The sequence below is a fragment of the Canis lupus genome, chromosome 8 (genome assembly GCF_003254725.2).
Source record: "Canis lupus dingo isolate Sandy chromosome 8, ASM325472v2, whole genome shotgun sequence".
Taxonomy (NCBI): domain Eukaryota; kingdom Metazoa; phylum Chordata; class Mammalia; order Carnivora; family Canidae; genus Canis; species Canis lupus.
The window spans coordinates 39,498,702-39,523,726 of record NC_064250.1 but is presented as its reverse complement, the minus strand read 5'-3'; the positions used below and the strand labels follow the sequence as shown (position 1 = coordinate 39,523,726).

Below are 25,025 nucleotides of genomic sequence, written 5' to 3'. Positions count from 1 at the left end.
GGCAGTTCAGGATATTGTTGGCTGGTATTGTTCTCCTGGGGAGTCTGCTTATCCAGGAGCCCCCCTTCTGTGCACAGGAGGATCTAGCAGGTTGCCCAACTTACATGGGACACAAGGTGGGTCTGAAATGGATCCAAGGAGTAAGCTGGGAGCCCATCTGGATATAGAGATCTGTGGTCATTTTGTATTTCTTTACCGATGGGGAAATATCTGGGGTAACCCACCTTAAATGCTATGCAAGTGCCTTCTACTTGAGGAACCACATGATAATCTGAGAATTTATCTCCAGCCCCCACTTTGCTGTGAAAGGAAATCCTCCAGACTTAATTGGGAGCAGACAGGGAGTCTTATGGTTATGCCAGTATAAAAGCCCTGAGGTAAGAATACCAGGAAGTGACCCTTTCTTCTCCACTGAGGCAAACTTCACCTTCCCCTGAAGCCAGCTCTAACCCTCCCTCCTTGATATAATAAAGCCAGCTCCTACGAAAGCAATCCCTTCTGGAAGCAATCCCTTCTGTCTCAACCACACCAATTACTGCAACTAATCCCCTACCACCTAGAGGCTGCTCAGCTGGTGCTGAGGGTTGGCCTTTTGTTATGCGGCAAGGGGGCATCTCAGTACACTGCTCTGTAGCCCAAGCTCTGCTATCAGGGCAATGCTGTGCTAACAGGGACAGGAAATACATTCCAAAGTGAGGATACCCTCTTGTCATCCATGAAGGGAAGCCAGGGGACCAGAGGATTCTGGCCAATTCCTGGGACAGCCCCCCTACCCCTGGGCAGGACGACCACCTCCACCTGTTGCCGAAACGCTTGCCCTAGGACTCAGGAGCACAGTCCCTGGCTAGAGCCAGACTGAGGAGACATGCAGACCATGAGACAGGGAGTACAGAGTGCTGGGACAGAAGCAAACCGAATTGCTCTGTGGAGCTTGGGGAAAATGTAGCTTTCCCCACTGCTTGTTGGTTCACTGTGGCCTCGATGGGAGGAGGTGTCTGAAGGTGGAACTCGAGCCAGATACCTGTAGTCACTAACACCCAGGGGCTGGAACCTTGCACGCAGGACACTGGCAGGCCACGAGCAGTCTTCAATAACTCCTAACACTGGACGACATCCTGAGGGAATTTTCTTGGTACCAATCACAAATGAGAGACGTCATGGAAAATGTTATTCTTTTATTATTTCAAGGAGGTAATACATAGCCCAATCCGCCAAAGCAATAGGGAATTAGAGGCAGCAACGGGCAGAGTTTTTGAGAAGAGCCTCATGCTGCATCTCTGAGCTGCTGTCGGCCCGCAGCCTATGGCTGCTTACCTGAAGGCCAGGTCAGCCACGCGGAGTTTGCTGTGACTGTAGCAGTGGACAGACGGCCCACCTCGACACCCCACTGCCCAAGAACGGGTTCCCCGTGAGCAGCAGAGGTCCTGACAGGCTGAGCAAACCGGGTGGCCCTCAGCCCTGCCTCAGCCAGGGTTCCATGGCTACTGCCTTAGCAGCAGCCAGCCTGTCTAGCACTTGATTTTATTTCTGTGAGCCTACAGTGGGCAGGATGTGAATAAATCCTGAGTCAAATTAAGGTGAAAGACTTAGTAGCGTTAATACTTGGGATGAGAGAAGACAACACTATCTTGGAGGGGGCGAGGCTGGGCATCTGACGGAAGAAAGATGGAAACACGCACAATGGCCACAGGCTGCAGGTGCTGCCTTGCGGACACGAGAGGGGTTTTTCACGGTACATGATGGGGTAGGGGAGGGCTGGGCACTGGGGCTGCTTCCTCGGGCACAGAATTGATAGAGGTTCATTTTCCACTCGTAATTGGCTTCCTGGGTTGAAGTCACCACTGTGGCTGAAGCAAATCCCACCCTTGCAGCCGAGAGGGCCCTGGGGAGAGGTGTGGCTCGGTCCTCCAGCGCGGAGCGGGAGAAGCTCATAACCCAGGGAGACCTTTCTCTCCCAGCTCCTTTCCCCTGCAAGTGACCAAGGTGGGAGGTGACAGCCTTGGGCATGTAGTGAAGTCCCAGCATGATTTTTTTCTGAGAATTCATTTTGATGGGACCAAAGTTCCCCCTCCCCCTTGGCACAGAGCAGACATGGGAGGGCACCTTCCTGGTGACTTAACGGTGGCGTGCAAGGGGGGATCCAGCAGTGACTCCTAGACACCATTCATTTCAATACGGCTGTCCCGGCTGGAGAGCTGGTGGCGAGGGGCCGCTTCTGCCCAGCATGCACTGTTCCCCAACAGCCCTGGTCAGGCCAGAGCCGGGTTCAGGTGCCGCACAGGCTGACAAGAGTTTTGGTTTTTCAGAAGTGGAAAGAATTTTTAAAAAACCACACCAATATGTTCTCCAAACCCAGAGCCATCAGTTTTGTTTTGTTTGACAAGAAAGGACAAGGGACCACAGCTCCATAGTGGCCAAGGCTTGTGCAGCACAGAATGCAGCATGTATCGAAATGTATACACCTTGGTCTGACTGGGGAGGTGGGCGAGCATGGAGCCACGGGGCCCTTGTCTTCTAGGCGGTGGCAGTCTCTGCTGGTGTCTCATCCTCATGCTCCTCAAAGCCCGGGACTGGCTTCTGCAGAAAGTGCATGGTGGCCTGGATCACCTTATCTGGTCCAATATTGTACACAGGGTGAGTGGGCTGCTGTAACGAGAAGGACACATGCTAGTTAGTCACCCCGGTGGTCCTTGGGAACATGCAAGCCTAGGAGCCACTGCAGGTGCTTGTAAGAATTTATCAGAAGAAGGACTCATCAGAGATACCTGGGAGATCTGTCACACAAGGCCCTGATGTTCAACGACAAGGTATTAGTAGAAACACTTAATGGTACACAGGACACAAAGGAATATTATGTCCCGTTTAAAAACATGCTTTCAGGGGTAGCCCGGGTGGCTCAGCAGTTTAGTGCCGCCTTCAGTCCGGGGCATGATCCTGGAGACCCGGGATTGAGTTCCACGTCAGGCTCCCTGCATGGAGCCTGCTTCTCCCTCTACCTATTCTCTGCCTCTCTCTCATGAATGAATAAAAATCTTTAAAAATAAATAAATAAAATAAATTAAAAAAATAAAAACAAATATTTAATGATAAGGGCAAATACTTATAACATATGAGGTAGAAAACAGTATGTACAATGTTATCCTAAATTTTTTTTTTAAGATTTTTAATTTATTTATTCATGAGAGACATACAGAGAGAGGCAGAGACACAGGCAGAGGGAGAAGCAGGCTCCATGCAGGGAACCCAATGCGGGACTCGATCCCGGGACTCCAGGATCACGCCCTGGCTGAAGGCAAACGCCCAACCGCTGAGGCACCTGGGCATCCTTTATCCTAGAATTTTTGAAAATTTTTTGATAGATGTGATTCACAGGTAGAAGTTGGACATCCACCCAAATAGGAACAGTGATACAATTGTTTTAAATTTTCTTAATTATACTTTTGTATATATTCCAATTATTAAAGCAATCACACCAGGTATTTACATCTGTAATCGGGAAAAAGGACCACAACCTTATGACACAGTAAAAGTGTCAGGCCATGCTTGAGTTGTTCCACCCTATCTACAGTATTCACAGAATAATTACATCACAGAAACCCCCAAAAAAACTTTAGGTCTAAGGCACAGTACAACTGGAAGCTAATATTGAGGACTGTTCCATTTTGGGCAAATGAAGAAGGGGACAGAATTGCTGGAGAAGTTTTTAAAACTTCTGTAAAAAAAAAAAAAACATTTTACATATTTATTTTATAGAGAGTGGGGGAGTGTGGAGGGGTGGGGGAGAAGACTCGGAGTTGAACACGGAGCCCATCATGGGCCTTGATCTCATGACCCTGAGATCGTGACCTGAGCCAAAAGCAAGAGTCCGACACTCAACTGACTGAACCACCAGGTGCCCCAAGGTTTTAAAACTTTTAAGAGAGAATACTATGAGCAACTTTATGCCAAAACATATAAAAGTACAGATAAACTGAATAACTCTAAAGAACAATACAAATTTTCAAAATTTACTCAAGAAGTTCTTTAAAATGTATATGAATAAATTAGATCAATAATACAGTTGCTTATTCTACTACCACCCTTCCTGCCTTAGGACACCAGGCCTACACGGCTTCTCGAGCAAGCGCTATCAAACCTACAAGAAACACATCATCTAACCTGTACAAATGTTCTCAAAGACTAAAAAAACAAAAAAGGCGGGTGGCAGGGAAGGAAGAGAAACTACTCATCTAATTTCACGAGGCTGTGATATTATCCTGAAATATGAACTGGAAAGAGCAATACAATAAAACAGAAATTTTAGATCAGTTTTTTTTATATCATATAAAAACTCCTAAATAAAAATGCTAGCCAAAAATATACTAGCAAGCCGAATCCAGCAATGTACTACACACATACTCACACTGTCCTATGACCAAGGGCTGATCCTGGGAATGTAAGGTTAATGTCAGAACATTTATTAACAAAAATACAGCAGGTTAAAGGAGAAAAATCAGGTGCAGAAAAAGCATTCAATAAAATTTAATATAGATTATGATGAAACAACACAACAACCTAGCAAACCAGGAAGGGAGGGTAAGTAACATCTTAACCTGATTGGAGGTATTTACCAAAACCCCCCAGTAAGGATCCTACCTCATAGTCAAATTGTAGACACCTTTTCATTACAACCAAAAGCAAATTAGGAATGTCCTCTATAACTACCTCTAGTCAACACTCTATGAGAGTCGTAGCCAACAAGGCAGGAACAAGAAATACAACCCTTAAGAATCAGAAAGAGGGAATCCCTGGGTGGCTCAGCGGTTTAGGCCTGCCTTTGGCCATGGTGTAATGCTGGAGTCCCAGGATCGAGTCCTGCGTCGGTCTCCCTGCACGGGGCCTGCTTCTCCCTCTGCCTGTGTCTCTGCCTCTCCCTCTGTCTCTCATGAATAAGTAAATAAAATCTTAAAAAAAAAAAAAAAAGAATCAGCAAGAGAGGGGCACCTGAATGGCTCAGTCAGTTCAGTGTTCAACTCTTGGTTTTGGCTCAGGTCATCACCTCAGGTCATGAGACTGTGCTCCATGTTGAGGTCTGCTTGAGGATTCTCTCTCACTCTCCTTCTGCCTCTCCCCCAACATGCACTCTCTCTAAATAAATATATATTTTTTAAAAGAATCAGAAAGAAAAAGGCAAACCTCCTCATCTAAAAATAATATCACATTCTAAAGAGAAAATCCAAGAGATTCTACAAACCATTACAACTACTAAGCAAGTTCAACAAGGTGGCTGGATACAAAAATTAAAATACAAAAAAAAAATTAAAATACAAGTATCATTTCTGTACATTAGTAACAACCAGTTATAAAATATAATGGAAAAAATATTCCAATCACAACAGACATGAAAACTATAAATTTCCTAGACCTAACTCTAACAAAAGATGTGCTAGTTTCTTATAGAGAAAATGATAAGAGACCATTCATTGAAGGACGTGTAAGATAATCTGAAAAATTGTGTTCACAAATGGAAAGCTTTAATACTGAAAAAGAAGTCAGTTCTCTCCCATGAATCTTAAATCCAATGCAAATTCCCATAAAAATTCCATTATATATAGTTTGTGCAACTTGATAAGCTGATTCTAAAATTCACAGGAAAAAGCAAAAAGCAAAGAACAGCGAGGCAATTTTGAAGAAAAAGAACAAACTGGATGGGACTTGCCTACCTGAATTTAAGATTTGCTTCAGATAGTGCAGACAGGACAACAGACCAAAGGAACAGAACAGAATCACGTCATATATAGAAACTTGGATACGTGACACACATGTGACACACATCAGTACGAAAGTTATAAACTTCCATAAGTGGTGGTGCTGGTCAACTGGTCATCCACAGGGAAAAAGGATAAAATTACATCCAACCCTCACCACAGACAAAAATCAATTCCAAGAGAATTAGAAATCCAGATGGGAAAAGCAAAACTTTACACTGTTTGGAAGAAAATATATGTATGACCTCAGGGTAGGGAAAGATTTCTTAAGTACCCCTCCCATACCCTCTAAAACTAAAAAGGCAATAAAACTGTTCACTAAAAAATTAAAATCTCCTATTCAACGACAACAACAACAACAAAAACACTAAAAGAGAAAAGACAAGTCACGAACTGGAAGAGATTCACTACACCCACACCACAGACACAGGATGAGTATCAAGAACACACGGAGAACTCCTACAAACCTATAAGAAAAGGGCAAACGATTAAAATCGCAGATCAGCAAGAAAGACAATTCACAGAAGACAACACAAATGGTCAATGAACATTTGAAAAGATGCTTAACCTTACTAGGAATGGGGGAAATGCAAAAATAAAACTGAGGTACCATTTCCACGTATCAAATGGCAGAAGGGAAAAGTCGGACTATGGAGCAACTCCTCTGAGTGCTGCTGAGCGGAAAGTGACACACGCACGTGGGGCCACATCGGCTGGTCCAGTGAAGACGCAGGCGTGTGTTCTCTGCAACCCAGCAAGCCTCTGCTCCCGGGGAAACTAACAGAAGAAAGTACACCGCGACTCTGCAACAGCACGGGCTGAAAGCATCCCAACGTGAACCAACAGAAGGAAAATACACCGGGGTCCATCTGTGCACCGGGATGCCGCAGAGCTGTGGAAACGGGCAAACCAGACACCTGCACGCAGACAAACCTCCAAAGCCTAAGGGCCGGCGAGAGGAGCAGGCGCGGTAAGCGCTGCGGGAGATGCTCCCGGACAAGGCGTGAACGCCTACCTGCGCCTACCTGCCCTCTGTGCCGTTTAGGGACAGACACAGACACAGCCCGGGACGCACACAGACGTGGGCAGGTGCGCCACACGGCCGGGGACAAGGTTATGCCGGGGAGGGAGGGAGGCAGGGGGGCAAGCAGGGGAAAACGTCAGGACTTGAGAAGGCTGGGCGGTGGCCACTGCAATTCCCTCCGGCTGCGGGCGCGGCTGGGCACCTCCGCATGCGCCCGCGGCGCGGCTCTTCCTTCCCTGCGCACTGCTGGGTGGCGGCCTGCTCGCCCGCCGGGCGCGGACAGTCTCAGCGGGATTCGCGCCGCGGCCCGGGAGGGCTGTCTCCGGCGGCCGCCGGGCCCAGGCTGCGGGCGGCACCCACCGGCCTGCCCCCCCCCCCCGGGCCTGACAGCCCTGGCGGGCAGCAGGAGACAGGTCGGACACACGTTCCGAACCGTGCGGCGCGCAGGCCGGGCACAGAGCGGCGCCGGGGCACGCACTGCGGGGCGCCCGCGTCCGCCGGGAAGCCCGAAGCCTGGGCAGCTTCTCCGGAGAGATGCGCGCGGGAGGCGCGTGGAAGCCCCGCTCGGACGGCCTAGCCGCAGGGCTGGGTCCCGAGGCAGGGAGGAGGGCGGACCGGCGCCCCCACCTGGAGCCCCACGTTTGCCCAGAGGCGTTCGCCCCCGCGGGAGCTCCTGGGGAAGGCTGCAGATCCTGGACGGGTGGGCGCGGTGCGCGGGCAGTTCCCCGGGGCGCAGTGGCTGCTCTGCTCTCCCGGTAAGCGCCCCCGTGCCAGGACACCCGGGAGAGGGGTGTCAAGGCCCCCATCCCGCCTTACCAGAGCATTTTCCGGCACACCCAGGACCACATCGTGCAACATGGCTCCGCTGCCGAAGTGCTGGGCTATGGACAGGCCACTCAGGCAGTAGCACGTGTGGTAGAAGTCCCGAGACCTGCAAGGACAGGGCGGCTCTGAGAGGTGCTCCTCCGCTCCCCACAAACCCCACAGAGATCCAGGCCCAGGGTGCGCTCCCGCCTCCCACGGCCCGGCAGCATTCCTCAGGGCCCATCCTTCAGGCCTGCCGCACAGCCCCAGGGCCCCTTCAGCTGTCTTCCGGAAAGGGCTCTCCACCGTAGGGAAGAACTACTAAATAACTACAATTTAGTAATTAGAGTGCTAAATATATATTATATATATTACTATATATATATTGCTAAATTACTATAGTTCTCCAAAAGACCACCAAAATGCATAGAAATGGGCCAAATTCTTCCCGATAAACTGCTCGGACTGACCTTGAGCTGGGCCAGGCCCTGGAAGTTGACAGTGGCAGGGTGTGTGCACACCCAGTAGCAAGAGAGGGGCACGGGGCCTAATCTGATTTCCCTTTTCTTTGTCCGTGGGGCCTAAAGATTTAATCTACGCTGCAGTGGTTGCGGTGATTATAATTTCTGTTGACAACACTCAAGGGCTTTAAAATCCTGTAACCTGTTCTATTTAAATTAGTTTAAAAGAAAAAAGGAGGAAAGAAAGGCTACCTGGCAATCTGTATACCTACCTGGAAAGAGGGGTGAATGGAAGCTGGGGGAAAAGACGGTCACAGGGGATGCCAGGATGGCACTAGAAGGAGATGCCCCCACTGGGGTGCTTTACACTAGTACTAAGCAGCTGGATGGAAAGGGACTCCCCCCACTGTCCACACACTCTCCCGGCTTTTAAAGCTCATCCACTATTGCCCTTGGCTCTGAACACGCCTGACTGGCATCCCTCTCCCCCTTCCTGATCCCCCGAGAGAAGCCACTCACTTGCCAGGTTTATCCAGAAGCCCCCCAGCGGGACACTGGCAGCACATAAGGATGTACTCCTGCAGGGCCTGCTGATGAAACATCCAGTGGCTCATGCTGAGGGCAGGGTCGCCTGCAGAAAGGCAAAGGATCAGGGCGGGCCAAGGCCTAGGCAACATCCAGCACAGTGTCAATGACATCTTTGTATTTTATTACCCATTGGGGACAGTTAAGGTTTCCCTCTATTCTTCTGGATTAATTTTGAAAATTACATTCTTAGGACACTTAATACCTTCATCAAGTCCTATGATATGTCTCTCCTGACCTCTGACTTGAGTCAAAGAGCAGCAGTGCAGAGTGGCACCTTAGCTGGAGCCCTTACCATGGATGTCCATCCTAAACTACATCCCTGTCAGGTGTGAGCCGGATGGCTAGCTCCGCCTTCCAGACCCACCCTGCTACTGCTCCTGACTCCTTACTCTGGACTGTGGCTTTTTTTTTTTTTTAAGATTTTATTTATTTATTTGGGGCTGGGGGAGAAAAAGAGAGAGAGAAAGAGAGTGAGCGTGGGGGGAGGCAGACTCTGTGCTGAGCACAGAACACAATGCAGGGCTCAATCCCATGACCCTGAGATCATGAACCAAAATCTGAGCCGAAACCAAGTGTGGGATGCTCAACCACTCGGGCACCCTATGCCACCCTGGGCTTCTCAAGACACTTCCTCTAGCACATCTCTGACTCTAATTGACTAAGAGAACTCTCCACAGGGGCGATGTCTGTTCCTTCTACTTTTCTCAGCCTCAACTTAATTCATCTCTTAAGGCCATCCTCCAATTTTTATCTTGACTCAAAAACTTTTCCTAAGAAGCATTACTAGTCACTGCCAGGATTCCTGCATCATATAATATGGTAGCAGGAGCAGAACCTGGTAATTCTGGTAATAATACTAACAGGAAGCAAGTAGGCCTCCTCATCTGAAGCTGCATCAGTATGGGCAGAGAATTCTGTGGGCCGCACAGTTCTCGAGTGCAGAGGAGGGCATCTGCAAAAGCATTTACATGGGAGTTGTTTTTTAAAAAATACACGTGTGTTAGTCCTGGGTCAATTTTATACTTTGATACCTGGCCTACTACAAACATAGCAAATGTTCTGTAAATACCTTATTAAAAGCTAATTTTTCCTTTTCCAGTCTTTTTTATTTCTACATATTTTTCTTTACAGTTATTATAATTTTATATTTTCCATTTAATACTATAGACACACGTTTTTCTATGCTATAATCATCCTGTTGATTTTTCCTTTGTGATTTCTTCTATAAAGAGGCACATTCAATAGGTATAGGGACTTTGGGGAAGTGATGAAAATTCTAAAATTGACTAGGGTCATGGTTGCACAACTCTGTGACTACACTAAAAACCGCCGAATTGTATGTTTTAAATAAGTGAATTGTATGGTATGTGAATTATACCTCAAGAAAGCTATTCTTTTTAGAGTAAATATATTAAACTTTAGGATAATTGCATTAAACATCTGTTCAAAATACACTTTTATTCTGTATCCTATAAGAAATAAAAGACTATTATTGTAAGGTAAGTGCCAGCCTATCACTAAAATCGGAATCTGAGAAGAAACTGCTGTGTTTGTTATTAGACAGATTACAGAGTAGGTCAGTTACTTGCTGTATTGCTGAAGTCTACAAGCTCAAAGTTCACAAACTCAACAAGGAGCTTCCCAGGATTTTGGAATTTGCACAGCAGCATACATAATCACAGCTGAACGCAGACATGATTACTGAGTGCTGACTGCACTGGAATCAGCCTTCTAAATCCTTCATACCCCTCCCTTAAATTACAAATCCCCATCATCATGTCATTTTGCATTTCAAAGATTCCTTTTCTCTAAGAAATCAAAAGTTTTCCTAAACAGCAACTGATGGGTATAGCACATGTAGCTCAATTTCACAAACGGAAAAATCCAGGCCTGCAGCATGTCTCAGAGAATATATAAGCAACCAGTAACTGTCAATCCAAACACAAGCTCACAGGCCTACTGCTCCACAGAAACCAAATAACTCACTAATTTGGTCTGCATTTTATATTTTGAAAATCTTAATCATTTGTCCTTCTATTCCACTACTGTCCTCTACACATGTATGGCAGTGACCTGCGTGGAATTACTGACAGCCACTTGCCGAGTGAGGTAGGACGGGGTTTGTGTGCTGCTGTGTATCGGGCTCTTGTTATCTCTCTAGCTCACAATATGATCATTGCCTTTAAATAAATGTATTTGGTCACTTACTGAGATAAAAGTTGTAATGCACATGGTGAAGAAAAAAGCAGAGTATAGTACAGAAGGAAAAAAAATCCAATACATAAGTCTCCCTCCCTTCATCACTCATCTTTCTCCCAAAGCTGCCCATTGTTAAAGGGGTCTTGCTCGCTTCCAGGAAAAGCTGTGGGGATGTCAGCCCATGTGCACACAGACCACACTTTTTAAAGATTTTATTTATTCATGAGAGACACAGAGAGAGAGAGGCAGAGACATAGGCAGAGGGAGAAGCAGGCTCCATGCAGGGAGCCCGATGTGGGACTTGATCCCGGGTCTCCAGGATCACGCCCTGGGCTAAAGGCAGAAGCTCAACCACTGAGCCACCCAGGCATCCCCAGACCACACTTTTTACACTTTAGGTTGGGTTCTGGAGAGTTTTCCAGATTAGCCCATTGTATGCAACCATGGTGTAGAGAAATCATAATTTATTTAACTATTAACATTAAAAAAAATGCTTTTGTTTACTAGAGAGAAAGAGAGCATGTGAGCGAACATGGTGGGGACGGCTGAGGGAGAGGAAGAAGCAGACTCCCTGCTGAGCAGGGAGCCCCAATGAGGGGATCCTGATCCCAGGACCCCGAGATCATGACCTGAGCCAAAACAGATGCTTAACTGCCTTTTAATAAGCAGCTGGGTTGTTTGCCATTAACACTTCACCTCAATACACAACCTTTGCTACTATCTCTGCAGGTAAATTCCTGACAGTGCACTTGCCTGGTTTAAGTAATTTAAACAAGTCTCCAAACTACCCTCTGAAAACTGAAATAGCTATTTACACCCACACTGACAGTACAAACGTGCCTATTTTTCCCATACTCTTCCCAACACTGGGCATCAAGTTTTCTCATCTCTGCCAATGTGACAGTAAAAATGACTAGTGTCCCCCGATTGTATTTGCATGTCTTTCACCATCATTTTGTTTCATTCAGGCCCTCTGTGGCGGTTGCATGCAAGGCTCTGATACCGGTGTAGGTGGTGATTGGTTATCATAAAGCCAGTCATTTACTCTTGCTGTTCTTTGTTTCCTCACCTGTAAAATGGGGGTCACAACAGTACCTATTTCATGACATTGTTCTGAAGATTAAATGAGAAAATACATATGAAGGGCTCCGAACAGTCCCAGGCTGATGAGACTGGGCGGCTGGCAAGTCTCGGCACCTAGAGGAGGGCAGTGGTAGCAGGGGTAACAACACCCGGAGTTCTTGTCCTGCCTGTTCTGAATCTGCCTGCGTTTCAGTGGGGTTGTTCATCTGTTTCTTAGTGATTTGTATGAGTCTCTCAGATTAATGAAATCAGCCCTTTGTCACAAATGATTTTTCCCACCTTTTTTTTTTTTTTTTAAAGATTTATTTATTTATTTATGATAGACAGAGAGAGAGAGAGAGAGAAGCAGAGACACAGGCAGAGGGAGAAGCAGGCTCCATCCCGGGAGCCTGACGTGGGATTCGATCCTGGGTCTCCAGGACTGCGCCCTGGGCCAAAGGCAGGCGCCAAACCGCTGCGCCACCCAGGGATCCCTTTTCCCACCTTTCTACTTGTTTTGTTTATAGAATTTCTCCTCTTTTGTAAAATAATTTTTCTTTATGCAAGAAATTTAAATTCATTGTAGAAAACCAGAAAATACAAATAAAAAAGAAAGAAAACAAGTCTCACCTCCATTTCACAACCCAGATACCTTCTAGTAATTTTCTGAAGTCAACTCTTCAATAAAAATGGAATTACATGGGTGCCTGGGTGGCTCAGTCAACTAAGCATCCAATTATTGATTTGGCTCACAACATGATCTCAGGGCCATGAGATGGAGCACCACGTTGGGCTCGTCACTGGGTGTGGAATCTGCTTAAGATTTTCTCTCCCCATTCCCCCACCCCCTCTTGCACTCTTTCTCTCTCTCTCTCTCTCAAAAAAAAAAAATGGAATTATATATATATATATATATATATATATATATATATATATACACACACACACTGCTTTGAAACCTTTGATCATAATATATTATGAATATCTTTCTACACATTGTCCCCTTCTGACTTCTAATGTCAGTATTATACCCACAGCTCGAGACACTTCCCTTCTTCCTTTCTCACTATTGCTGAGAAGCAGGTGAGCCTCAAGCCCAATACAGGCTTTCTCCCAGGCAGTGAAGAAAGCTGCAAGACCCAAGATCCACAGGCAATCTTTTCCACAAAGTTCTGATGCGATTAGTCCTTCAGAACTTGTGGTACAATAAACAAAAGGTCAACCAGGGCCCCTCCTTGAAGACACGGGCAGGTAGGGGTCCTGTTACAACTCTCCTGGATTTTCCTGGCAATTGCATAAGGACTGCATCTCATCCCTACCCGGGGCAGGTTTGTGAAAGGCTGATCATTTTATCAGGGGCTTGACCTCACCAGTTCCAGATAAAGAAATCATTAAGACCCCAATTTTTTTTTTTTTTTTTTTGCTTTGAAAATATTAGACCCTTCAGAGATTTCTTGACTTCTCTATGACAGTGATCAAGCCAGAGGCCACGCAGGCTCCAGAGTCAGGGGAATGATCTATTTTAATGCCCAGAGACTGAAGGCCCAGCGGCCCCAGGCAAGGGAGTCCAGGCAGACTAAGACTGGGAGAATGGGAACACAGGGCAGAGGTTCTGCTGACTTCAAGTCACTATCCAAAGTGGCCACAACTCAAGTGAAATGAAGAAAGTAAGGAAAAGGGGCTCAGAAAGAACAGCCAAAGAAGAAAAAAAAAAAAAAAAAGCAGGGGGTGGTGGTACTGGCAGGGCAGTAGGGAAGAATCTGATCTTCCACATTTGAGCAACTAATTACCCAGTTACTAAGTCCAAAGCAAACCTTCCCTCTGGGCCAAGGGATCTTACTCCAAGAAGAGATCAGGACCCAGCGGGACAGCTGTGACTTGCCCTCTCCCACTGGTTTTCTCAGAGACACCCTGCTCTCACGTAAAATAAACAAGAAAGATGATTCAGGAGTCAGCAGGCAACCGGAGAGCTCGAGAGATCATAAGGGAAGGCTCGCAGAAGTTTTGCTTGCTCTCTAAATGCTCTGGTTTTGCATTCCCACTTGAGGCTCCGCAGAAATGAACACGGGTCTGCCCACTTCAGGTATACGGGGGAACAAACTGGCATTTAGGACTCTTTACTGGATTTAAGATACAACATCTCTAATGGCAGCAGCTATAAAATCAGTCAGAGTGGTGGACCTTCTCCCCATGGGTTCTGTTTCTTGCCCGCTTCTGCAACTGTCTTTTCGGTCACTATTGTGACCGTAACATGCACAATGTGGGTTTTCAGTTCCGAAATGACTGATACAGAACTCTGCACTGGAAACTGTGGCTTCACACCCAGCTGAGGTGGCAGTCACCATGGGGCCCAGGACACGTGCCCACTTCCTCCTGGCCTCAGCCAGTTTGGAGCAGCAACTGTAACTCGACTGAACCACTGGAATTAAATCTTGGTCTGCACATGCCCACCTGAGGCAGGAGGTTCCATACCAGGCACTCAAAATCCAGGACAGACAGGGCTCATCCCCACCCCTCCACAGAGCACTCTGGCTTCCTGACTTGGTTAGCAGCCACGGGAAATCGCCCGGTCCCTGCCAACAGCCCCAGGTTCACCTTGAGCACGCAGTGCGTGGTGCAGCAGGGGCAGGAGCCTCATCCTGCCAACAGGCCCCCCTCATCTTGAGCACTGCAGTGCATGGTGCAGCCCCATCCTGCCAACAGACCAGCCCCCCCGCCCCCTTGCCTCACCTTGAGCATGCAGTGCACGGTGCAGCAAGGGCAGGAGCCCCGCCTGCCAGAAGGAGTAGCAGCCGTCCACCAGCTTGTTGCAGCGGCCCTGAAATCCACCTTCGAAGCGCATCTGCCGGCTGGTCACCCATTGCTGAGAATGACAGAGACAAGGGAAAGGCAGCTAAGTTCCCATCTCTTGGCTTCTCGGCACATGGAGTCCCAGTGCATTGGCTGTTCCTTCCTTCCCCTCGCTTCCACAGACGCAGAGCAGAGCACTTGAGCTGGACCCTTTCGGGGAACCAGTGTTGATCTCTGCTCTGTGCCTAACAGACACCTAACCTCCTCTTCCCGGGTTTCAGGTAGGTTCTGGTGTTGACAGAATAAAGGGGCCAAGTTGGCCTGTCTCCCAATAAACAGGGCTTAACTAGGAAATATAAGGCCAGCCCACCAGTGTCCCCACTCAGGGAAGTTTATTAAAGGCAGATAAATGGAATTTTGTCTTACATCTCATCAGATGATCTCAAACTATTCCTGACTTTGACCTGACACCTGGAGAAATCCATCCAAGGTTTCTTAGCAAGTCACTTGCAGGACTGGAAGCAGAAGCCATTATCCCAGCCACCAATGATGGCTCTGTCCAGCGGACGCTCTAGCCGCTCCCCTTCTCCAGGGGAACCTGGCTGGCTAACAGAAGAAAATCTTTCACTCTGACCCTGTAAAATGGCTCTTGATGTCCCTCAGCAGTCACCCACAATGCTGCCCTTCCCTGCTTATCTCCGAGTCTCCTAAACACACACTGCTACCAAGATCAAGATAGCTGTGGGTTTGGCCTCCAGGAATGAGCAGAACCAACTGGCTGAGAAGATAACACCATCTCCGTTTCCCTCCCGGGCAGTTCCAGCCACCAGCCATGGACTTTCAGAACTGAAAGGTACGGGGTAGGGCATCCCCCTGCCCCAGGTTCTTACTACACTGAGTTTCTGAAAAGAACCACCAAGGATCCTTTAAGGAATTGGGAGTCGGGGGGCAGCCTGCCTTTCAATTAGCAGTTGTAGAGTTTAGATTATATCCCTGTTCAAGGCAACACTTACCTATAAGAGTAAAGTCCCAAACTCTGAGAAGAAACACATAAACACTAGACTGCAGGTGCAGGCACTAATATATCCCCAGTGAGTCTTCAATGAGCCAGTGCTTTAGGGATGACACCATTTAATGAAAGTAGGTGAAGCATCACTCAAGAAAAGAGAAAACAGGGGATCCCTGGGTGGCGCAGTGGTTTAGCGCCTGCCTTTGGCCCAGGGCGCGATCCTGGAGACCCGGGATCGAATCCCACGTCAGGCTCCCGGTGCATGGAGCCTGCTTCTCCCTCTGCCTGTGTCTCTGCCTCTCTCTCTCTCTCTCTGTGACTATCATAAATAAATAAAAATTTAAAAAAAATTAAAAAAAAAAAAAAAGAAAAAAAAGAAAAGAGAAAACAGGTACTACAGTGGGGAGTCCATTCTTCATATTTATTTACCTTACAGACTAAGGTTTGAGTCCCCTCCCTCCCAGACTAATAGTTTTTAAGTCAGACTAAATAATTTTCTCCAATGCCTAAGCCCATGGGTTTATTCAGTTTCCCTCGGCTACATGAATTCATAAAATCCTTCAGACATGGTCCTAGTTCTCCCAAAGCAAATGGAGGGGAGAGAGTGTTTTGGGTAAGAAGGATACTGGCATTTATTGAGCACCTACTATATGCCAGGCTGATTTATAGATGTTCTTTCCTTTTACCTTCGGAGTCCAGAGTGCTAACCTCTCCTTTAACCGTCAGAAAGCTATCGTCTATACTTTATAGAGAAGAAAAAAAATTGCAGCTAAAACAGACAAATTTCCTAAGTCATGCTAGGAAGTAGTAGAGACAGGGCTCAAGTCTAGAATACTGCCACCATAACTGAGGCTTCTGCTAATATATTCCTTATTTCTACCTGGGAAATGGGACTATTTCATGCCTTACTGGTGATCTTATTTTTATTTTTTTTTTAAGATTTTATTTATTTATTCATGAGAGACACACAGAGAGAGAGAGGCAGAGACACAGGCAGTGGGAGAAGCAGGCTCCATGCAGGGAGCCCAATGTGGAACTCCATCCTGGGACTTCAGGATCACGCCCTGGGCCAAAGGCAGGTGCTAAACTACTGAGCCACCCAGGGATCCCAGGTGATCTTATTTTGTAAGGTCTAACAAACTCCAAGTCTAGTGCACAAAGTTGGCCATTTCAACATGACCCTTCAAGGAAAGTATACTATAGGAGGCTTCCTAAGGATGAGGACAAAATACTGCTGGTTGTGTATCTACAGAGTATAAAACAGAAACTTTCTTGGAAGCTCATGATGGGTCTCATGACAGTTCCTATGATGAGAGATGACATCTGCACTTGGGGAGAGGAGATGAATTTCAATTGCAGCTGGTTTTCTTCCCAGAAGACGGTGGCACTGGGTGTGTGTATGTTCATACACTAGGCCTCTGATGATAACTTAAGTTGTAAATCAGTAATCGAGTGACTCCCTGGAGCTAACAGCTTTCTGAATTCACTTTCAATATTCATCAGGAACTTAGAGTCCAGAGAGAAATGCCTGCGCTACCTTCTCAATGCAACCACCCTACTCTGCCCAGCTCACTTAAATATAGTCACTAAATGTTCACATACTGTGGTTGGTAATAAAAGCTTGGCTTCAACAGGCCTGAGAGCCCTTGTCGTGATGTTTTCTCTTAGGAGATTCTTTCTAAGACACATGAGGGCTTCTAAAGAGACTGAAGCTGTAGTCTTAGAAGTAGGAAGAAGGTACTCTGGCTCATGCCAAATGTGTGAGGGACTAAAGAAGACTGTGGAGTTGGCCTAACATGTTACAGAGAGTTCAGAGCGGAAAGATGGAAAGGCAGGAAGAGCCAAGACCGAGAATAGGTTTACTACTCCCACTTTCTCAGAACAGTGCTGAGCACCCCAATTTATGTGCTGTGAAAAGCTTTACTAAAGGGCATTTGTGAGCTCAGGACAGGGACTCATGGGCCCTTCCCACAGCCAAATGGTCTCAAACCCTGTGAATCTGAGCAGTCACATCACCAAGGGCCCGGGGCCTGAGAGGCTAAGGGGGCAACAGACACTTACCAATAAGCTCTTCAAGTTCAAGTAACGCTCCTTCTTGAGGATGACCAGTGCAGCCAGACCACAGAAAGTGTAGCCACCATGGGCTTCCATCCCTGGCACCCCACCAATTCCACCTTCCCAATTCTGACACCTAGGAGGAGATTGAGAAGAGAAGATTGAGTGGTTTGTGTCAACCAATGAGCAGCCGGCTGGAGAGGTGGGCACAAGTGCAGAACCACCCTGGATGGCAGAAAATGAGTTTGCTCAGGTCACAACATGAACCATCACAACTAGGAATGAAAAGATGTCAGCTAATTAACTTTTGGAAATGCCTTCCCCGCCCCCCCCAAAAAAAAGGAGAGGGGCACTCATAAATAGTAGACTTATGTAACAAACAGTACTTCAAATCTTCACTTTTAGGGAAAAAGTTACAAAATCATACGCACAGTAGGACAACCACAGGTTAGGTTAGAATAACATTGAAAAATAATTGCTAATTGTAGTTATCTTTTAGGCAGGTCTATTGCTGATAGTTTTTACTTTTCTCTATTTTTTTAAAAAGATTTTATTTATTTATTCATGAGAGAGAGAGAGAGAGAGGCAGAAACACAGGCAGAGGGAGAAGCAGGATCCACGCAGGGAGCCTGATGTGGAACTCGATTCTGGGTCTCCAGGATCATGCCCTGGGCTGAAGGTGGTGCCAAACCGCTGGGCCACCAGGGCTGCCCACTTTTCTCTATTTTTAAAAAGGTTCTATAATGAACATAAATACCCTTATTCCTATAAAAAATAAACTTATCTTTAAAATTATCACTTCCTATGTATTCAAATTACTAATTTATTATTTGAATAATAACTATTATGATTATTTGGGGTTATACTCTATATTAATCGTATATTCTCTAGTCATAAAAACACACCTAATCTTTGGACCAGCAATATAGGATCACTTCTAGGAATTATCCTACAAAAAAAGTAAAAATGTATTCAAATATCAGATTACAAGAACGTTTACTGCATTCTCACTTATAACAGTGAAATATTAGAAACAACTCAGGAGCTCAAGAGTCAGGGACTGGTTATATGTTATGGCATATTGTACAACAGAAAACTACTCATTTAAAATGATGCTATGAAATATATTTAAAGATGTTCCAAATATATTACTTTAAAAAGTTAGAAAGTGATAATGTACTATATAATTTTTCTGGAATTCTAGAAAGATATACACCAGAAGAGTGGTTGGTGGTAGATGATAAGTGGTTTGGATGTTCTTCTTTTTGCTTGCCTATAACAAATGGTTTATCTGTGAAATAAAGAAATTTCCTTTTTAGTATATTTTCATACAACAATGTAGGACTTTACTTCCAGTGATCTCCAAGTATGTATACAGAGTCGTACTCTGCAGGCGTGTCTGCCTCACGGTCTAGAGTACAGGTGCACAGGTGGATGAGCACTTGCTCCCAGAGTGGGGAGAACTTCCAGTTGGAAGAGAAATGCAGCAGTAAGACTGTCCGTCTTCCAGGCACCTTTCCCTAGAGGCCTGGCACCTTGGTAACTCACAGGCCTTTTTCAGGTCAGTCCCCGGGCCCAGGGACATCACAGTGCAGAGGGCCAAGTCACAAATTGGCAACCATTCCCTGCACAGACGCTTCAGCGCCTCTGTCTCAAGACCTTGCTGCCACCCAAGTGGGGAGTTTTCCTTCCTTCACATTCAGCAGCGTGGAACATAGGAATAGCTCAAGTGTGAAAAGCTTGATGAGTGAAGAACATGCCAGGGACCTCTTCACATTTTTCTTAGTCTTAACTTTTCTTAACTCATCTTTCAAGAAATTTTTTGAGTTAAAAAGAAACCCAGATAGTGTTAGAGAATAAATAATGAGAAGTTAATCTTCTGCCCACCCTAGTCCCCTCTCACCAGCAGTGACCACTGTCAGTTTCTACGCATCCGCCTTTCTCTACACACACACATACACACACACACACAAATGTGAATGCACGCAATTTACATTCCACCTTTCCTCCCTTTTATATGCATGGGAGCAATTTTAATAACTGTAAATCAGTAAATTTAGTAAAATTATTTGGGAGGGACTTCCAGTTAAACCTAACAGATTGAGCACAAGAGCCCAGTAAAATGAAAAGAAAGGAATTTAAAAAGGGATAAATCTACAAGGGTAAAGAACATAGGAGAAGATATGAACACAGATAGGAGATAACGAAATTTCGAAAGCCAGTAAAGAGATAAGAAGTAACGGACTTAAGAGATTAGAGAAACCTACACCAGCCCCAGTTTCTCACCAGAAACTGAGCAGCAGGAGGCAACAGACAGCAAGATGATGTGCTCTGGTGGAAGGCCCAGGGTGAGAGCAGGAGGGAGGCACCACACTGAGCAGGGGACTATGTGAGAATCTATAATCTGAACACAAACACCACCACCACCACCACCCACCACCCACCACCCCTTTTCCTCCTAGTATTTCACAAAGCTGGCTACCAACTTCATACACCAACCAGGAATCTGGAAGATTCTCTCAAGGGAAGCTGATAAGCCCAAGGGAAAAACCCCATTGGGGTAAAAGGCTGAATCCTAGCCCACTCTGGCACACAAAACTCTCCATTAGCTTTTTAGCACTTGGCTCCTAAATACAAACACCAGACATTTTAGCAGTCTCTAATACAAAAGAGAGAGACCGGAACAGACACACAAAAAGAAGCTGGAGAAGCAGACTTTTTAGATAAAGTATTATATGAAATAAAAATATAAAATATGCCTGAAACAAGAAATAAAAAAGTATTTCTTTTATAAATGAGGATAAAACAAGCTCTGGAAAATTTAAAATAGGTTGCTGAAATAAAAACTCAACAGAAGGATTAGAAAATAAAAGGTAGGGGAATCTCCCAGAAGTACAAATAAGGACTATAAGAGTTAAAAAAAAAAAAAAAAAAAAAGGCAAAATAATTTGAAAAATCAGAAGACCACTCCTACTTATACAAGGTGATAAAAAGAGCAAACACAGAAAATAGAGGGAGAGAAGTTATCAAAGCAATAATAAAGATTCTTGGAACTAAAGTATACGCAATTCCAGATTGAAGACACCGCTGAGTACAAAAAAGAAAGAGAGAGAGAAAGAAAAGAAAAAAAAGAAAGAAAAAAATATATATATATCCCTACCACGGTTCATCAGCATGAAGTTTCCAAACAGCAAGAATAAAGATTCCAAAAACTTCTAGGGAGGGGGATAAGGTGGGGCAGAGAAAAAGAGAAATAAAAACATACAATGGATTGGGAATACAATGGCATTGGGAGGCAGTGGTTACGATAATAGGTTTTGGCCATTTAAATTCCTTGCATTTCAGCTTAATATCAAATTCAGTATCCCACCATTTGACATGCAAGGAAACTATGGCATGGAGAAGTGAAATAACTGGTCCAAAGCTATTAAATGACAAAACTAAGATTCAAACCCAAGGAGTCAGAGTTCCATGTCTAGTAAGTGCCTAACAAACCAATCCTCCTCGGGATACTAGCCATACACTCTGGACAAAACACATGGAAACAACTTCCTAAGGGTTCAGTAGACTGAAAAAAAGGCAGGCAGATTTTAGCGAGTATTTAAAAGTTGGAGCAGACAACAGCAGGAGACGGTCTCTTCCCTCCCCCACCCTATATTTGTCTTCCCATTTTGCCCTGAGGATGGATGCCACCCAGTGGTGGCATAGGGGTCAGTGGAGGGCAGTTGAAACTAATAGAAAGCCCATCATTTTTCTGGTAAGACAGAAACTGAGGAGGAATACCAGAAAAAAGAGTCAGGGAAGGAAAACCCCAAATTCCGTGTTTAAACTTCACTGTGATGTCTCTGACTACTGATCACACATGCACTGGGCAAACCAAAAGCAGCTTCTGACCAATCAAAGAGCTGAACCACTGCTCAGTGCAGGTGCCTCAATCAGCAGTTTGGGTCTAATCAAGTTGATCGCTGCTAGACAAAGCTATCAACATTCTTTTTTTTTTTTTTAAGATTGATTGATTGATTGATTGATTTATTCATTCATTCATGAGACGCACACAGGGAGAGACAGAGACACAAGCAGAGGGAGAGGCAGGCTCCCTGTGGGGAGCCCGATGCAGGATCATGACCTGAGCCAAAGGCAGACGCTCAACTACTGAGCCACCCAGGCATCCCAAAGCTATCAATAACATTCTTTAGAGCAATCTAACAGAATCCAGTCTCTACACCATGACTCCACAATGTCTAAAATACAATCCAATAATTACTTGACATATGTAGGATCAGGAAAATGTGACATGCCAGACATGCCAACTCCAAGATACCCAGATGTGGAAATAACCATACAAGAATTTTAAAGCAGATATTATAACTATATATTTACCTCAGGGAAATGGAAAAAAATACACTTGTAATGATGGAAATCTTAACTGAGAAAACAGAAAGTATAAAAAAGAACTAAACCCAGGCAGGTTAGCTCAAAAGCCTATACTCTCAATCTCTGAACTATAGCTACCTTACTAGTGAGTATTACATACCAGGTCTTCAGTAAATGTTGGTTTTTATGATTATTACCAGCCTTTTTCACAATGACACTCAGAGCCAAAAGATAATGGAGGTATGCTAAAAAATTCTGAAGGAATACAGTTTATACAGTTTTCAATTTAGAAATCTCTAACCAAGTAAAATCTCAATCAAGTGTGAGACTAGAATATGTAATATGCACATTCTTAGAAATGTATCTCCTAAGTGCTCTCTTTTGGGATCTACTGGAGTATGTGTTTCATTAGAATGAGTAAATAAGCCAAGAAAAAGGAGGGCAGGGCCTTCAACAAAGGAGAGAAGTGAAGTGAATTTCAGGCTGAAAGGAAGCTTCTGGATGCCTGCTGTGCAGCAAGCTGAGAGCAATCTGTCCATACTGAAGCAGGAGGGCAGAGTGCTCCAGGAAGGAGAACTCAAAATACACACACACACACACACACACACACACACACACAAGAACTGATACATTACCTAAAGTGTTTCACTGTATTGAGAGTGATTTTACAGCTCTGGTAGAAAATTTGGGAATAAATTCATGATTTATATATTTTTAAAAAGAGGTAATGATTAACTCCAGGAAAATAAATATTATATAGGAAAGTAAATATGATCATAGTTTACCATCTGATTTATCTGTAAATTACATTTTCATAGTAATAAGTACTACTTGGTAAGAATAAAAATGTAACAAAAAAATACAGCTTGGATATCATTCCATAATAGGACATACAAATCTACTATACTTTTTTTTTAAATCCTGAGATACTTGAAGCATCTAGGGAAGTACAGCAAATAATTTATAGAGTGTACATGTATGTACCACCTAGCTTTAATTTAGTCATATACACTTCAGGTCTTTCTTTGATCTCAAAGAAAGGAACCATTACAGATACAGTTGAAGTCTCCTGTGGAGAAGGGTAGACGTCTCCTGATTTCATTTCCTCTGCTCTCCCCCAGGAAGTAACTACCATCCTGAATTTGGTGTTTATCCTTCCCATGCATGTTTTTATATTACCACATGTGATTTTTTCCCCATAAATAATACAGAATTAGTGTACATGTTTTCAAATTTTAAGTGTGCTAATCTGCATGTTTTCACATCCTTTATTTTACCTCAGTGTTGTTTTTGAGATTTATCCATACTGATACATGTAGCTCTGGTTCACCCATTTTAACTGCTATTTTATTATACCTTAGCTTGCTTCTCCATCTTGTGCTTATGAACATTTAACGTGTTTCTGTGCTTACAAACAAGGCGTATGTTTGTCTCTTTCATGCATGTGGGTGAGCTTCTGTAGGAGTGGGATTATTGGGTCATTAGCAAGGGCATCTTTAAGGTATTACCAAATTGCTCTCCAAAGTGGTTAAATCCACTTCGATGCCCACAAGTACTGCTTGCCCAAGGTTTTGATCCTTGCCGATCTATACAATAATACAACACTACACAAAGTTTGGAAAAAAGAAAACTTTTAACATATTTTTGAAACACACAATGCTACAACCCCAATCCATCTCTTGTAATTTTATATTCTCTTCCATTCCTTTTTCATTTTCTTTATTTTTTCGGAATCTTGACCACCTGCTTTCTAAGAGGCCGGGACATATCCCAGCACCTCTCACCTTGCTATCCATTCGGCAGTGCCCTCAAAGAGGTCTGGAGTGATGATGTTGGTCAGAGAAGCTACGGAGGCAGCACAGTATGCACTTCTGGAAGGGGTGGAAACAGAGGGAGACAGAGTTAAACTTTAAGGAAGACCTGATATAAGGTTCACTGAACTTCTCAGGCAGATTGCTCTCTGCCTGGTAAGCTGTAATCACCTCCTGTCCTCACTCCTGGCACATGGTCAGTCCTCCTGGGTCTCCAACTGAGAGGTTTGACATTCTATTTGGATAGAGTTGCTCACAGCGTGGCTTCAGTGAAAGAACATGACATTCTAGTCTCCCTACCTCCACATGGTCAAATCTACATCAGAGGAGATAACAACCATATCAATTCATATCCAAGGTGAATTTAGCTCTTCTTTCAAAGGCCAATAATGATTCCCAAACTTCCATGGTGTCATTCGGGTATTTCTGATATGTTCATTCACTCAGATGTCAGTAATATTTCAAACCCAGGATTTCTGTTTATGGCATGGACACATTATAGGTTAACTATATATTTTTTTTTTCTGCAACAGTCACTCCAACGCAGGGCTCTAGACCCTCATGTCTGCTTAATCCAGATGAGAGGGACAGGAATAGATAAGTCTACTCAGATACTTTCCTTAGGCCTTTAGAAGAAGAAAGGGCTTTGATTTCAAGCATCCCACCAGTACATGTATACACACACACACACACACACACATACACACACACTTAAATGAAAAAGAAAGAGAACATCTTTTTTTTTTTTTTTTTTTAATGTTAGCCTACTTGATTTGGAATAATTCTTGCCATTCCATCCTGCCAGCCGTAATTCTTCTCAGGACACGTTTTATTTCAGCTTCTCCCTCTTTTATGTAATATATCTACAAACTGTGTTTTCTTTCCTTCTATGCCCCTTTCAAATATCCAGCATCTCAGCTCCATTTTACAATGAAGACAAAAACTGTCTGTTCTGATTCTGTTTACAAATCCTTTTTCTAAGGGCTCCTAAGGAATATAAAAGGGAGGAAAGAGAAGAGTCCAGTTTCCATATCTTTCAACATGGACATCATACTAAGCCAAACTTACAAGGTATTCCACAGAAATCTCTGCGGAAGCTGC

The 25,025-nt window shown here is 44.7% G+C and overlaps 1 protein-coding gene across 2 annotated transcripts in view; it reads right to left on the bottom strand.

Moving 5' to 3' along the window:
- Positions 1-1,160: 1,160 nt before the first annotated feature.
- FNTB (farnesyltransferase, CAAX box, beta) overlaps positions 1,161-25,025 on the bottom strand; it is a 64,742-nt gene continuing 40,877 nt past the window's right edge. For both annotated transcript variants that reach the window (XM_025442708.3, XM_025442707.3), the window contains 6 exons: positions 23,898-23,984; positions 17,746-17,875; positions 14,616-14,748; positions 8,556-8,667; positions 7,588-7,702; positions 1,161-2,646 (listed from right to left, as the gene is read on the bottom strand). In XM_025442708.3, the coding sequence (XP_025298493.1) occupies positions 2,515-2,646; positions 7,588-7,702; positions 8,556-8,667; positions 14,616-14,748; positions 17,746-17,875; positions 23,898-23,984 (709 nt within the window). In that variant the 3' untranslated portion in view covers positions 1,161-2,514. The remainder of the gene's footprint in view (positions 2,647-7,587; positions 7,703-8,555; positions 8,668-14,615; positions 14,749-17,745; positions 17,876-23,897; positions 23,985-25,025) is intronic.